The 17,151-nt window shown below is 43.2% G+C and overlaps 1 protein-coding gene across 3 annotated transcripts in view; it reads left to right on the top strand.

Annotated features, from left to right (window-relative positions):
- The window catches only part of LOC122552701 (regulator of G protein signaling 7), a 460,227-nt gene that overhangs the window by 259,477 nt on the left and 183,599 nt on the right, over positions 1-17,151 (top strand). For 2 of the 3 annotated variants that reach the window (XM_043695581.2, XM_043695584.2), the window contains exon 4: positions 11,760-11,834. In XM_043695581.2, coding sequence (XP_043551516.1) covers positions 11,760-11,834 — 75 coding nt within the window. The remainder of the gene's footprint in view (positions 1-11,759; positions 11,835-17,151) is intronic. The other variant, XM_043695583.2, reaches the window with a different exon arrangement.

Here is a 17,151-nt window from a genome sequence, read left to right as displayed (position 1 = left end):
CTCACTCTGCATGCAATTCTGTTGTCTCTTCTAAAACGAGAGAAAGCAGATGGTTATTTGTGGGAAAAACGGCCTATGTAGAGAGCTGGTGGAGGGCCAATATTTGTGGAAGGTGACTGCGAGACATGGATATGAGGTAGCACTCACAATAAGGCTGTGCATCAATATCAGTTGTTCATGGGGGAAATGTGAAAAGGTGACTTGAGAGAGAGAATTTATTGGTGCAGGGTATGGTATGCAGGAAAAATCCAGGAAGGTCAGAGAGTTGCAGAGTGTGACTAGCACCTGAAAGTTGGATGCCAGTCACACTTCCTGCAATCACATAACTATTGAAGAATAGCTGGTTGCTTTATTAGATAGGCCCCTTCCTTCCTCCTTCCCGTTCATTTTGACACCAATTTCCTGGGAGCTCCCACTTCTCACAGCAGGAACACCAAGGAAGAGTCTGAGACTGTGGTGAAGGGCCTGAGAGAGAGAGGCAGTGTAGAACAAGGGTGCAGATGAGTAAGGAGTGGCTCTACAATGTTGCCCTGCATTTTTGGCAGACTCCTGAGAAATCAATCTGGATTGCAGCCATTCTAACCCCTATCATCATTCAGTTAACTCAGAATCTTTCTATTGAGAGGTGTGAGTGATCATTGTCACCTCACATTGGGAAGCATGAGGCTAATGTCTTGGTAAAATCTGCTTCTCCGAATAGCTGATCCCAGATCCACTGCCACCTCTCCTCATGTGAACAAATTGGTTTGGTGACATTTCTATTTTGCTTGGCTTCACATCTGACTCATGTATGACCAGTTTAACCTCCTCACCTTTTCCCATTGTAAAAATCTCATCTACAGACCATCATCTATGCACTGCTCCTAGTCCCAGCCCTCACTAAAGATCATCCAGATCAGATGAGGAACAATAGGCCTGACTTTCCATTCTAGCATGATCCTAGTGGTCACATTCAGTCATTTGCGATGTCTCCCTGTGGGTTCCAATGGTCTGTTTGCATTGCAGCAAGTGACTGGGACAATTTCTTCAGGATTGCAGGACCAACATTGGTTCAAACAACATCAGTACAACAGTAATTTTAATCCAAACTTACATAATGGGGGTGTGTGCCTGGTGCTTCTTTACAGATTTGCTTACCTTTGATTTTTAGTCAGAATGCTTTTGGTTTATTAATCACAGTAAAAATCTAAAAATGTGAAATCGTGTTTGGTCATTCTTTTAGCTAAACATTGAATGTTCAAAGTTTTTGAAAATTATTGATCTCTACAGGAATTGGCACAACAAATAATTAAAAAAATCAAATATGGATGCTGGTATCAGATTCCAGCATGTTTTTGACATTAAAAGTCTGTAAGACCATAAGATATAGGAGCAGTATTATGTATTTGGTCCATCATGTTTGCTCCATCACTCAAGTATTATTGATATATTTCTCAATCCCATTCTCCTGCTTTCTCCACCTTAACCCTTGATCCCTTTCTATTCAAAACCTTATCTTCCTCAGACGTAAAGACACTCTTCACCAATGAAAGCTCTGGAACTCTTTCTATCACTAGAGTGTCCATGTGCAAGAAACTGCAAACTTACAAGGTAGCAGTCAGGCTCATTGATAGCATCAGCTTGATTGCAGAAGAGAAGAAAATTGAAGCAAGCATTTTAATGACAGAAGGAAATGCAAGTCTAGCTTGGTTTAAAATGAATAAATAGTTGAGATAATTGGAACTGATTCACAGGTATACGTTATTATGCGTAGGTTCAGTTGCAACCGCCCACTGCCATGTTTATCGGTGTCATTACACTTTTCATTGATATCGCATTGCTGCATTCAATGCATTGTTGTGTGATTAAAATATACTGCAGAATTATTGCTATTATCACTTTCAGGTTGCATTATCATTGCTATCACCTGTCACTCCATTGAAACTATGATAGCCGAGCAAAACATTGACGTGAGACAACACCATATATGGTTGCTTTGACTAAAATTCCACAACCAGGACTGCGCAATGCTGGCAAGCGAATGCTATATTGGTCAGCAAATTACAAGCTGTATTTCAGGGCGATTGAGTAGTGTAACTCCAAGATGGGAAAGAAATAACATTTATGGTAAATGATAACTAATAGTTACGCAATGTTAGACTTTTAAAAGTCTGTAGGTTCAGCTTGTAACTGCACATGCCTTTGAGAGCTCTGTCATACTATCAAATCCCATTTTTGTGATTAAACGGATTGTAGACACAGTCCTGCATGATGCAGCTGCTGGCCCAGCTGAGGGAAGAGAACTGGGACAGTCTCCTGAATGAGGTGTGGAAGTCCTGTCCCCATGTAGTTAACAATCCTCAAATTGCTGCCAGTATCACTGGTGATGCATTCGCCACCAAGACTTCAGCTGGAATGGAAACACCACCATCCTAAAGTTCAGGGTCCTCGAGATTTTCTACTTTTTGTTTTTCAGGCCCTCCATTTTCCTTCTCACTAACTCCTTTATTAAGTAACGCAATACGTAAGTATCATAACCTTCTGAATGAGTTAATGCATTTTTAGGGTTTCCTTTTTTAGATGAATAAGGTAGTGTTGATATATTATTGATTATATTTATAGAATTAGATTTTTTAACTTGGAACCTGCTGAAATTCCCACTCATGATGGTGCTACCATCACTGAATCCCCCACTATCAACATTGACTAGAAACTCAACCGGACAAATCACGTAAACACAGTGGCTACAAAAGCAGGTCAGAAACATGGAATACTGTGGTGAGTAACTTACCGCCTGACTCCCCAAAACCTGTCTACCATCTACAAGGCACAAGTCAGGAGTGTGATCGAATACTCCCCATTTGCCTGGATGAGTACAGCCCCAACAACACTCAAGAAGCTTGACACCATCCAGGACAAAGCAGCCTGCTTAATTCACACTACATCTACATGCATCCACTCCCTCCACGACTGAAGCTGAGTAGCAGCAGTGTGTACTATCTACAAGATGCAGTGCAGAAATTCACCAAAGATCCTGACACAAAACGTTTCAACCCCACGACCGCTTCCATCTAGAATGACAAGGGCATCAGATATATAGGAATACCACCACATTAAAGTTTCCTTCTAAGCTACTCACCATCCTGAGTTGGAAATATGTTGCACTTTCTTCACTGTCACTCGGTCAAAATGCTGGAATTCCCTCCCCAGTGGTATTGTTAGTCAACCAAAGAAGGTGGACTGCAGCAGTTCAAGAAGGTAGCTCACCACCATCTTCTCAAGGGCAACTAGGGATGGGCAATAAATGCTGGCCAGCCAGCAATGCCCAGATCCCACAAATGAATAAATGGAAAGAAATGCTTTCAATACCTCTTGACTTTATTATTCCAAAATACTCCTGGCTGATCTCGTATATTCTACCCTCCTTACTCTTGAGATCATTCAAAACAGTGTGCCCAGTCAAGCAATATCTTGATTTCAAAATTCTCAAAATACCTCCACCTCTCCTTATTGCTGCAATCTATGCTAGTTCTCCAACCCTCCAAGATGTCTAATTCTGGATTCCTGTGCATCATTACTCCATCATTCTTGGCTATTCTTTCAGCTGCCTAGACCGTAAGGTCCCCAAATCTCTCCATGTCCTCACCTCACTTTCCTCCATTAAGACTCTTGTGAAAACCTGCCTCCTTCACCAAAGCTTTTGGAAATAACTTATTTGGTTCACACTCATTCTTTGTTTTATAATGGCCTTGTATATTGTCTTTGGATTGTTTTGTCATGTTAATAATGGAATATAAATGTACATTACTCTGTTGGACTTCACCTATTTAACTCTAAATGGGGCTTTGTTACCAGCTAAGCCGAAAGTTGAAGCCTTTATCACTCTTTCGCTTCTTCCTTGTCAAACTTAGTTTTTGAGTACTAAATGCCAGTCCAGGTTGTTTGAGTAGATCAGGAGGCTCTGGCATAAATTTCTGGAGCACATCAATAAAATGGCCCCGTCCCTGTGTATTTTTTTCAATTCAGTCACAGGCTATAGGCATCATTGACGAGGCAAGTGTTTTTTGCCATTAAGAGTCCAGAGCACTGCCATGTGTTTGGAATCACATGTCAGGACAGCAGATTGTTTTTCCTAAGGGCATTAGAGAATGAGATGACCTTTTACAACAGTTGACAATGATTTCATGGCTGCCATTCGGCCAGCTGTAATTTCAAATTTTATTAAATTCAGGTTTCACCACCTGCCATGGTGGAGATTAGACCCAAGATTAGAGTGGTGCTGGAAAAGCACAGCAGGTCAGACAACATCCGAGGAGCAGGAAAATCAACGTTTCTGGCAAAAGACTTTATTCCTGATGAAGGGCTTTTGCCCGAAACGTCGATTTTTCCTGCTTCTCGGATGTGGCCTGACCTGCTGTGCTTTTCCAGCACCACTCTAATCTAGACTCTGATTTCCAGCATCTGCAGTCCTTACTTTTGCCATGGTGGGATTTGAACCCATCTTCCCAGATCATTGGCCTAGAGTTCAGGGGTACTAACCCAATGATTTTACCCTGTGCCTCTACCACCTCCGCTTGTGAGAAAACTCCTCTTTCCTTCTCTCTCTTCGCCTTTTAGTTAGGATTGCAAGGTCAGCCATGACAAAGCTTGATTTAAGGTATCAAAAGAGCTCAACAACCTGACATATAATTTGAATATAATAAATAAAATTAAAATAACCAGCTTCTTGTGCGTTATAATGTTTCACTCTTGCGCATTATTTTCCCTGTTGGAAATGCACCAGTAAAACAATAAGGATTTCTTATTTAGGAGGTTGTGTTTTATTCTATTGTTAAAACTGAAGACACTAGCTACACTAAATGAAAGTGTGAGTTCTGCTGGTATATGAAGTACATGAAGGAATACAGTGCTACTATGCTTGTGCTGCTGAATTGGGCCCCTTTGCTAAGCTGTTCCAACTACTCCCATACTCTCACGACCTGGTATGGCAACTGTACAATTCAAGATCAGAGATGGTTACAGAGAGTGGTGAACTTGGCCCGAACAATCACAAAGGCCAACTTCCATCTAAAGAATCCATCTACCAGGCTCGCTGTTAAGAAAAGGTCACCAGCATTCTCAAAGATCCATCCAACCCTAGCAATGTTTTTCTACAACCTCTACCATCAGGGAGAAGGTACAGAAGCCTGAACACACGCACCAGCTGGTTTCAAAACAGTTTCTATCCTACTGTTGTTAGAATACTGAATGGACTTACAAACTCTTAACATTTGCCGATACCAGTGTTTTTGTTTTGGCCGCTGTTTACCTATTATTTCCTATCTATGCTACTTAACTTTTGTGATGTGCCTGTATTGCTGTCAAGACAAAGCTTTTTACTGTGCCTTGGTACACGTGACAATAAATTCAATTCAATTCAATCACTGTCAATTCTCTCAATTGGAAAATAGTTTAGATGCAATTTATGATTAAGGTAGGGTCTGGTGTGGACTTGGGAAATTCCGTCCTGTATCACTCACTACAAAAGAGGAAGGGTATAGATTGGGAGTTGGAGTGAAAACAATGTTTCTAGTCCAGGTCCAAAAGGTTTGTTCTTTCATCGGTCCCCCTTGTGGTTGAAGTTTCACTGACTGAGACCATTCAAGCATGTATTAACTGGCTCCCCCATGCATTTTGACCCCTGCTGCATAACTGTCCAGGTGGTTGTTGGATAACATTTTGGATGAATTTCCTGAGAAATTTAAACATTTTTCACAAATTTGTATTCAAAAGGCAATTAACATTTGTCATTTCGTTTGAAGCATTTTGCACATTCAGTATCTGAAAATGACATGAAAGCACAATCGATTTGTATCAGATTATTTTAAAAGCCAGTAACTTCAGGTTAATGATAAAATTGATAAGATTTCCTCTTCACAAAGAGTACAAATAGAGTGCTATCTGGAAAGCAGTATTGGCTACTGACTGGGAATTTAAATGAAAGCAATCAATCTATGCAGCATGAAGCACCGACAATCAATAATTGATATGTGTAAAATTAGGAATTAAATGTAGCAGAGTTTGCAGGTAACAAAATCTAAATAAATTCTTGAGTGTAATTTTATTTGGATCATTTATCAGCTCTCACAAGATGGAATTGGTCTTCATTTTTGTTTTAGAGTTACATTTAATGACTCAAGGTGGAAAAGAAAAGTTTGTGCAGCATCTTTCACAACACCTGAAAGTACATTACAGCTAATGAATTACAGCATTACACTGTTGTGACGTGGAAAACCCAGTCACCCATTGTTCACAGCAAATTACCACAAATATGAATATGAAAAATACTTTGAATGAAGGATACTTATTGCCCAGTACCAAGCAATGGTTTACATTCATCTAAGCAGGCTTTGGTTTAATGGCTCAGTCAAATGTCAGCACTCTACTTTCATGTAGCAATGCTATTACTGTCCAGTTCTTAACCTCAATTTTTTTTTCCTGACAGCTTTAAAGTTCTTTCTATAATGGGGTGTCACAAACATATGTTCTTTGCTCAAATTGTGGGTAAACCATTGCCTTATAAAAGTGCACCACTATCTCACCCTATTTATAAACTCTACGATTCTATTAAATTCACAAATACATTCTGCTGCAAGTGTTGAGTTTCTACATTTTATAATATTTATATATGCAATTTGTGTATATTTGTAGCCAAGTTCCCAGATTATATAAAGCTAGTAAGTGCACATTTTGAATCCAAAAATGCTGTTCAGGAGACAGACAGACCCCAGTTGTCAGCTTTAATATCCAATATACTGGTTGAAGTTTGTGCAAACTCTTGTTTATGAACAAAATTTGGCAGACTAGTAAACTACTTCATCCAAAACCTATTATCACAATAGGAACATTGGAGTCAATTTCCAGCTTTGCAATTGTAAATGATGGACACCTAACTAAACTCCTTAGACTCCTTATGGAATGGAATTATTTTCATTCACTGGCGTCCACCTTGTCTACTTAACACATTTTTGTTTCTGGACCTTGCTCTCCCAGTTAATAGACTAATTGATATCGCTGTTATTTTTAAATGCTTTGTTTCTTTAATTTGTAGCATTTGCCTTCTGTTGTATTATGCAATAGTCCAAATGACACCTCTTTTATTTGATATGGAAAACCTGATAAAGATCAGGCTGTCCAAATGTATTTATGTTTGTAGAAGTCGAGCATCTATTCCATGATTCAGGAGAGGTTATAAATGGTCATGAACTCCAGTGTCATACTTACATAAATTTAGTTATATAAATGTTTTAAAGATGACAGTTGCAGCAATTAGTGAGTCATCTGTGACAGCCCTTTGATGAATGTGAAAAATGCACATTAAGGTTTAACAACTTTGTAGAAGCATTGTAGTAATGCCATTTTACTAGTTGTAGATTATTTCACCATAATTTACACTTTGTTTCTTGTCCTGGAATACCCAGCTTTGTTGGGCAGGATATGTCTGATTGCACTTTGCTAAAACAACTCTCCTTGGGTATCAATTTAGGCAGAGGAGTCTGAGGAGGACAGTGGAGACACTTTTAGGAATGTCCTCTAAGCATCTCTGAAGAAATTAAACACCCAAGCTGACTATTAGACTATTAGTGTCAGTGGGAGAAAGTGAGGACTGCAGATGCTGGAGATCAGAGTCGTTCAGTGGTGAGGGAACTTCTAGAAATATTATTTGCCATAGAATTAATGGTTTCATGGGAAAATGTGGATTGATTCAGAAGAGTCAGCATGGAATTTGCTAGACTTTTTTGGAAGACATAATAGAAAGGATAGATGTGGTGTGCATTGACTTGTAAAAGGCATTTGATTACAATGCTCTCAACAGATATGCAAAGAATGTTAGCGGTCATACAATAAAAGGGACAGTAGTAACATACATAGTAAATTGGTTGAGCACTAGGAACTAGAGAGTAATGGTTACTGGATATTTTGGGGCTGGAAATAGGTTGGTGGTGGAATTCCCCAAAGGTCGATATTTGAACCCTTACATTTTCTCAATCTTGGTGTGCAGGGCACAATTTCAAAATCTGTAGATGGAACAAACTTGGGAGGATTGTAAAATGTGAGGGAGATAGGTTGGGACTTCAAAAGAACATTGACCAATTGGTAGAGTGGGTGGATTGATGCAGATGAAGCTCAATGCAGAAAAGTGTAAGGTTGATGATGCACTTTGGCACAAAAAACTTGGAGAGACAGTATAAAATAAAGGACTCAAAGGGCTTACAGGAGCAGAAATAGCTGGGTGTATATGTGCATGAATCATTAAAAGTAGCAGGACAGGGAAACAGAACTATTGATAAAGGATACAGCATTCTAGACTTCAAAATGGGGGCTTAGAGTACAAGATCAGGATGGTTGTAATGAATTTACATAAGACACTGGTTGGACTGCACCTGGAGTGTTGTATACAGTTCTGAGCACTGCGTTATAGTGAATAAACTGGAGACAATAAAGAAGAGGTTTATGAGAATGGATTAAAGGATGAGATGCTTCAGTAATGAAGGTAGATTGGAAACACGGGGATTATTTTCTTGCAGCAATGGTTAAGAGAAGATATAGAGTCATAGAGATGTATAGCATGGAAACAGACCCTTCCGTCCAACCCGTCCATGCTGACCAGATATCCCAACCTAATCTAGTTAATCTTCAATATCATGAGGGAGCTGGTCAAGATAAATAAGAATCTGATGCTGTCCCTGTTCCTAAGCAGATCAAGAATCAGAGTGCACAGTTTTAAAATATTTTCCAGAAGAAGCAAATGTGAAATGAGAAGAATGTTTTTACACAGCAAATAGTACTATCTGGAGATGTGGTGGAGGCACGTTCAATTGAAGCATTCAAACAGGTAATGGATGGTTATTTAAGTAGAAAGAATGTGCAGGGTGACAGGGAAGAGGCAGGAGACTGGCACTAAGCCAAAATGCTAGAGTCAACACAAATACAATGGGCTGAATGGCCTCCTTCTGAACCAAAGCTTTTCTGTGATTCTGTAAAATGGAGAAGATCTATTCAGGAAAGTGCTAAATATGTAAAGATATTGTGTTGAGAGTATTCAGAGGCAAAGTTGAAGATTTGGAGAAAATGCACAAACCTCAAACACCTCAACTGCCCAACCCTTGCAGCTCCACCTGTATCTGCACACCTGCAGACCACATGTGAGATTTATCAGCCATCTCCAAATCCATTGAACTAGGGTGGAAATAGGTCATCCTTGATTCCTCATAACTGCCTAGGAGAGATCAGCCTGGAGTTTAGAAGGATGAGGGGAGATCTGATTGAAACTTACAGAATATTGAGCAGCCTGGATAGAGTTGGCATGGAGAAGATGTTTCCTATAGTAGGAGAAACTAGGTCCTGAGGGCACAACCTCAGAGTGAAGGGATGACAGTTTCCAACTGAGAAGAGGAGGAATTTCTTCAGTCAGAGCGTGGTGAATCTGGAACTCATTGCCATAGAAGGCTGTGGAGGCCATGTCATTGAGTGTATTTACGAGGAGATAGTAAGGGAATTAAGGGTTAGGGGAGAAGGCAGGAGAATAGGGTTGAAAAACATATTAACCATGATCGAATGGTGATGTGGACTCAGTGGACTTAATTCTGCTCCAATATCTTATGGACATCTGATGTATTTGTGAAGCTGGAAAGCATGAAAATCACTTCAATATTGAATGAATAAATTTTATTTACAGTTGACACTGATAATTTACAGCCTTCTTGAGATGAGTTTTTATCTGACACTCCATAGTGATGAAATCTATATTTGAAATCTATGCAGATTTTAGAAGTGGACCAACGGCCTGAGAAGTGGCAAATGGAGTTTAATTTAGATAAATGCAAGGGGCTCCATTTTGGGAAAGCAAATCTTAGCAGGACTTATACACTTAATAGTAAGGTCCTAGAGAATGTTGCTGAACAAAGAGACCTTGAAGTGCAGGTTCATAGCTCCTTGAAAGTGGAGTCGCAGGTCGATAGGATAGTGAAGAAGATGTTTGATATGCTTTCCTTTATTGGTCAGAGTATTGAGTACATGAGTTGGAAGGTCATATTGTGGTTGTACAGAACATTGGTTATGCTTTTGCAATATTGTATGCAAACCTGGTCTCCTTCCTTTCAGAAGGACATTCTGAAACTTGAAAGGGTTCAGAAAAGATTTACAAGGATGTTGCCAGGGTTGGAGGATTTGAGCTGTAGGGAGAGGTTGAATAGGCTAGGGCTGTTTTCCCTGGAGTGTCGGAGACTGAGGGGCAACCTTATAGAGGTCTATAAAATCTTGAGGAGCATGGATAGGATAAAGAGACAAAGTCTCTTCCTTGGTGTGGGCGGGGGGGGATGTTGGGAGGGTTGTCCAGAACTAGAGGGCATAGGTTTAGGGTGAGAGTGGAAAGATATAAGAGAGACCTAATGGGCAACTTTTTCACACAGAGGATGATACGCGTATGGAATGAGTTGCCAGAGGATGTGGTGGAGGCTCGTACGATTGCAGCATTTAAAATGTATCTGGATTGGTATATGAATAGGTAGGGCTAGGAGGGATATGGGCCAGGTGCTGGGACATGGGACTACATTAGGTTGGGATATCTGGTCGGCATGGACGAGTTGGACCGAAGGGTCTGTTTCCGTGCTGTACATCTCTATGACTCTAAGTTGCTCTAATACAGTGTAAAAATGATTTTAATCTGATAAATAATTAAAGTAAAATTAGAACATGAATCCCTTTGGTATCCATTATGGGGTGTGACCATTGGTACCATCTGAGATACCTTTGGGTACATTCAGTGCCATCAATCCGATCTTTTACTGTTAGTCTAAGTTACTGGGGCAAGTGGTGATGGATGCTTCTTTCCTTTCTCTCCAAGGATCCCAAGGGGAAATTGAAATCTGTCCACAGAAATCTGTCCAACGTCTGTCACAGGCGTGTTGCATTGTTCCAGTGAGCCTCAGCACAAGCTCAAAGAACAACATCTCATGGATGGTGCAATGAAGTTAGAGACCGTTGTCAACACGGTAGCGTGGTATTCCATGATGGGGTCATGGTCCAGGGGCAGATAGGAGGAGGATTAAATTTAAAACAGCTTACGTTGCTGTCACTACACATAATCCCTTCTTTCCTGTAAAAGGTTACACACAGCATGAAGCAGTAAGTAGCAAGGGAAAGTCAGAGATCAGTGCACCCATGTTTCTTCTTAAGAGAGTTTGTGCTGGACATCAAAGATAGGAATCTGTGGCAGGGAAGTTAAGGATCATAATAAGCTCCACAGCCAAAGCACTGTCCACACTGTTTCTAATAGTAGCTGCTGTTCAGCAAAATTTAGTAACATGAAATCAGATTAACATGAATTATCTAAGCTGTTTACGTCAATTATTAGTTGACCAAAAATTAAATGCTTTGTGCGTACGTATGCCTCAAATTTCAGGCATCTTACTTAAAATACCAAAAGCAGAAAAAAAATAAAAAAGGCTTTGTTTAATTCTAGTTTCTTCTGACTAAGACTGAGTACTTACAATCTAGAAATTTCACTTACCAACACGCAACTGGTCTTGGGTGAGCTAAAGCATTTAGACTTGGTGATTTTACACGCATAGGCAAAGCCTAAACACTATTGCAGCCTTATATTATTACATAGTATAAGATGTGGGACAGTAGAAAGCTGCATGTCTTTTGATTTAAATATGAGTAAAACCATCCAAGGTCCACCAATATTGTTATTTTGCTTGATACTAATGCAGACATTTTCTGTGTTCTTTTTGCAGGTGCAGATATTGTCCAGTGGCTACTGAAGAATCTGAACATTGAAGATCAAGGTACAATTACTGAGATTCAAACTGGTAAATCCATGCACAATCTGATAACTTCAAAATAAGATTTCACAGAATGATGAAGTGGTTAAAGTAATTTCATGTTGCATTTTTTAAGTACTACAAAACAACATAATAAAATTAAATAGAATTTCACTAACAGCAGCTAAACCTGGAAACAGTGGGGACAGTGTTATGGCTGCGAAGCTTATAATTTCTGTATCATAGGTTCCCAACGTTTATAGTCCGACAGGTTTTTTTTGGAAGCACTAGCTTTCAGAGCACTGCTGGGCACACTGGTCTTTGACTTTCCCTTGCTACTTGTTTCAGGTTGTGTGCAATCTTTTTCAGGAAAGAAGGGATTATGTTAGGACAGCGCTGTGAGCTTTTTTGAACGTGTGTCTCGTCATGATTCAAAATTGCAGATTTTGTTTTTAGAATGAGAGCTGTAGGCAACTGGGAGTTGGCAAAGTGTTGAGAATAATGCAGAGTATGTGACTGGAAGATAAATTCAGCTTAGTCTTAGCAGGCCATCGGTGTGCTCTTTCCTTGGAGAGTGACATCTGGAGGTAGTTTAACTTGTGGGTCACCATGACTCACAAAAGGGGAGAGGTTGAAGAAGGAGAGAACTTCTTTCCTTTCTCTTCAAGGATCCCAAGGGGAAATTGAAATCTGTCCACAGAAATCTGTCCAACGTCTGTCACAGGCGTGTTGCATTGTTCCAGTGAGCTTCAGCACAAGCTCAAAGAATAGCATCTCATTTTCCTCTTGGGGACCCTGCAGTCTCCAGGGATCAATGCCTCTTGAGCCGGATTTCATCCTTCTACGTTTTTTACCCACCCCCTTACCCGGTACTGTCATGACATGGGTTGCTTTTAGTACAGCTAACCAATTCCCTCTCACTCTTAGTCCTATTATTCCATGATATGGGTTGCTTTCAGCACAGCCTTCCCATTCTCTTGTACTTTCAGCTCTCATTATTACTTATTTAGCTTCTCTTCTACTCTGGCTTATTATCAGTAACTCCCTCATCTGCTACCCCTTTTATCTGTCTCTGTCTCTGTCTCTGTCTTTGTCTCTGTCTCTCTCTCTCGCTCTCTCTCTCTCGACTCTGTGTCTGCCAATCTGCTCACTTCAACTCCCGCTCCCCCACCTCCAAATTTTTCTTTGCTGTTAACAATTCTGATGAAGGATCTCTTGACTTAAATCATTAACTCTGCTTTCTCCTCACAGATGCTGCCAGACCTGCTGAGTTCCTCCAGCAATGTCTATTTTCATTCTGAGAACTGGCTATGACTGTCTCCTCAGAGAACCAGCTGATTTTCCACTTTCTCTGCAGGGCCTCATTATGATCACTGCCCGGGAACTTTGTTTAAAATCAGCTTAAAATCCAACAGGTTTATTTCAAACTGCAAGTTTTCAGAGTGCTGTCCCTTCATCAGGTAACATTCTGCCTGATGAAGTAGCAGCGATCTGAAAGCTTGTACTTCCAAATAAACCTATTGGACTATAACCTGGTGTTGTGTGATTTTTAACCTTGTCCACCTCAGTCCAACACCAGCACCTCCATATCATGGTAAATTTGTGATTAGTGTTGTTCTTCTGTATGAATGTCTCCACGTGGGACAGGTAGTACTGCACAGTTCCACTACTTGGAGTGTTCGGCAGCAATGTGTCTTGATCCATTCTTTGTGACATGAGAGACAGGTCAAAGCTTGGAGTACAGTGACACTTGGTGTCTGCGTACTGAGGGCCTGCATATAGCTGGATACAGCTGAGACCAACAGTGGCCATTGAGATGCTGTGATAGTTGGTATGCTTCTTCCTCCTCTTTCAAGAGGTTTTTGCATAATGTCCCTGTGATCATGATCCATTTGCAATCTACAGATAAAGTGGAAGAAAGCTCAGGTTATCTCTATGGTGCAGGAGTGAGGAATGCTCAAGACCTGCACCATATGCAGCAACACTGCGAGCACCTTGCACCTGTTAACCAAGTTCTTACTCACAGTGAAGAGAGGGTTATCGCTCCCAAATGTAGTCTCTGTTTCACCAGAGCTACTCGCTTTTTCTACTTTTCAACACATGCACTACTTTTTCTGAACTACGTAGCCAGCACCTTCAGGTATTGCGACCTGACATGAAGGTGACAAATCGGTCAGCTCAGTTCACAAAGAACGTGGCTTCACTCTTGCCATAATTTACTTTGGCTATTGAGGCCTGATCAAAGTAATTGATGAGGCTCATCAGCCTGTGCACTGGACAGCAGATCTGAGCAGAAGTTGCTGATGTCTCTGTACAGGAAAGCTGTCACCTGAATGCCTCCACTGCCTGAGATTGTCACCCCTCATAAACTTTAAGGCGCGCACCCTTCCTGATGGACTCCACTGAGAGTACTGTGCAATCACTAAAAGGACAGGGGAGAGAAGACAGCAGTAATTGACTGCAGGTTCGATTGGAAACCTCTCCACTTTCCAGCCACTGTTGTTCTAATGTTTGTGCAGAACAGTCAGATCCAATTGTACATTCTCTCCAGAATTCATTTTGGATGCCGCATCCATCATGTTGATGCGTGATATTCTGTTAAAGGCCTTCTCCTGATCCAGGCTGATCAGGCAGTTGTCCATGCCAATGTCGTGCTCAGAGGGAATTGTATCACTGAGGAGTGTGAAGTTCTCAGATCCTGCAGCCAGGTACAGTGCCAGTTTGGTTCAGGCATACCAGAGTCTCTAAGGTTGCAGTAGAGTACCTGGTTCCCCTTTGTAACGTTAGCATTCTATTTGCTTTAGCCACCTTAAGCCTACCTGCCATAGTACATCTCCCCTTTGAGAGGTATTGACTGGCTATAACTGAAAGCAGAGGAGCCTGAACCTCCCCCAGTGCCTACACAGCCCCACACTCTCCTCAAAACAGGTAATAGCCAATAAAAAGCATGGATGTTGTTGTCTGATTGATGCCCAAGCCCCAGCACAACTTGCACATGCCCTTGCATCCAGCAGAGCAGGTAGTAACAGTGCACATTTGGCCCTCCATACCCATCATCAGGCAAAATCGAATTTCTAGACCTTTACATATTGACTTCACTCATTTTCCTTTCTGGACAGAAAGTGAGCTGAATTATGCTAACAATCTGGGTTGACATTTCAGTCCAGGCAGAGGACAACAATTCATTAAAGGCTGCGTCTTCCTGTACATGAGCAGCCACACCAAGATTCCCTTGCAGACCTCAGGCAGACATTAATAATACATGTGACGGAGTAATTTGTGTGCCCTTGCCAATACTCCTCCCTGAGCAAGTATAAAATAAGATTGATTGGGCTGCCATCTCATGGTTGTTTATGGGATGACACAGATGCAGAGGTGCTGCTGTGTTTACCCATCCACATAATACCAACTGCTGCACTTCAGAAAATAATTCAAAGTCTAAAGTGCTCTTCAAACTGATAAGGCATTTTATAAATGCATGTATCTCAGTATTATTATTAGAAACCTCTTACCTCAGCTGCCACATAGATCTAACGAAATGAATTATGGTAAGAGTTCTGTTCTTAACATGCGTTTCCCTAGTAACAGGTTGTTTAAATAATGTACTTAATGTGGCTTTGCTGATAAGCATTGTTTTGTTGCAATATCAGAAAAACACCAACACTGAAAAAAATCAGCAAGAAGATAGTGTCTGCTGGGTCCAATGGGTTTAACTGCTTGAGATTGTTCTGAATCCCTCCAAAACAAAACAAAGATAGTGGCTCACAGTGGCTCAGTGTGAGGGACGGCACAGTGGCTCAGTGGTGGGGCAGCACGGTGGCTCAGTGGTGGGACGGCACAATGGCTCATTGGTGGGACGGCACAATGGCTCATTGGTGGGACGGCACAATGGCTCATTGGTGGGACGGCACAGTGGCTCAGTGGTGGGACGGCACAATGGCTCATTGGTGGGACGGCACAATGGCTCATTGGTGGGACGGCACAATGGCTCATTGGTGGGACGGCACAGTGGCTCAGTGGTGTGAAGGCACAGTGGCTCATTGATGGGACGGCACGGTGGCTCATTGGTGGGGCAGCACGGTGGCTCAGTGGTGGGGCAGCACGGTGGCTCAGTGGTGGGGCAGCACGGTGGCTTAGTGGTGGGGCAGCACGGTGGCTCAGTGGTGGGGCAGCACGGTGGCTCAGTGGTGGGGCAGCACGGTGGCTCAGTGGTGGGGCAGCACGGTGGCTCAGTGGTGGGGCAGCACGGTGGCTCAGTGGTGGGGCAGCACGGTGGCTCAGTGGTGGGGCAGCACGGTGGCTCAGTGGTGGGGCAGCACGGTGGCTCAGTGGTGGGGCAGCACGGTGGCTCAGTGGTGGGGCAGCACGGTGGCTCAGTGGTGGGGCAACACGGTGGCTCAGTGGTGGGGCAGCACGGTGGCTCAGTGGTGGGGCAGCACAGTGGCTCAGTGGTGGGGCAGCACGGTGGGCTCAGTGGTGGGGCAGCATGGTAGCTCAGTGGTGGGGCAGCACGGTGGCTCAGTGGTGGGGCAGCACGGTGGCTCAGTGGTGGGGCAGCACGGTGGCTCAGTGGTGGGGCAGCACGGTGGCTCAGTGGTGGGGCAGCACGGTGGCTCAGTGATGGGGCAGCACGGTAGCTCAGTGATGGGGCAGCACGGTGCTCAGTGGTGGGCTCAGTGGTGGGGCAGCACGGTGGCTCAGTGGTGGGGCAGCACGGTGGCTCAGTGGTGGGGCAGCACGGTGGCTCAGTGGTGGGGCAGCACAGTGGCTCAGTGGTGGGGCAGCACGGTGGGCTCAGTGGTGGGGCAGCATGGTAGCTCAGTGATGGGGCAGCACGGTGCTCAGTGGTGGGCTCAGTGGTGGGGCAGCACGGTGGCTCAGTGGTGGGGCAACACGGTGGCTCAGTGGTGGGGCAGCACGGTGGCTCAGTGGTGGGGCAGCACAGTGGCTCAGTGGTGGGGCAGCACGGTGGGCTCAGTGGTGGGGCAGCATGGTAGCTCAGTGGTGGGGCAACACGGTGGCTCAGTGGTGGGGCAGCACGGTGGCTCAGTGGTGGGGCAGCACGGTGGCTCAGTGATGGGGCAGCACGGTAGCTCAGTGATGGGGCAGCACGGTGCTCAGTGGTGGGCTCAGTGGTGGGGCAGCACGGTGGCTCAGTGGTGGGGCAGCACGGTGGCTCAGTGGTGGGGCAGCACGGTGGCTCAGTGGTGGGGCAGCACAGTGGCTCAGTGGTGGGGCAGCACGGTGGGCTCAGTGATGGGGCAGCACGGTAGCTCAGTGATGGGGCAGCACGGTGCTCAGTGGTGGACTCAGTGGTGGGGCAGCACGGTGGCTCAGTGGTGGGGCAACACGGTGGCTCAGTGGT

Source organism: Chiloscyllium plagiosum, unplaced genomic scaffold (assembly GCF_037043375.1).
Source record: "Chiloscyllium plagiosum isolate Xiang-an unplaced genomic scaffold, Cpla_swu_hap1 HiC_scaffold_10, whole genome shotgun sequence".
Taxonomy (NCBI): domain Eukaryota; kingdom Metazoa; phylum Chordata; class Chondrichthyes; order Orectolobiformes; family Hemiscylliidae; genus Chiloscyllium; species Chiloscyllium plagiosum.
This window is presented reverse-complemented; position numbering and strand designations above follow the sequence as displayed.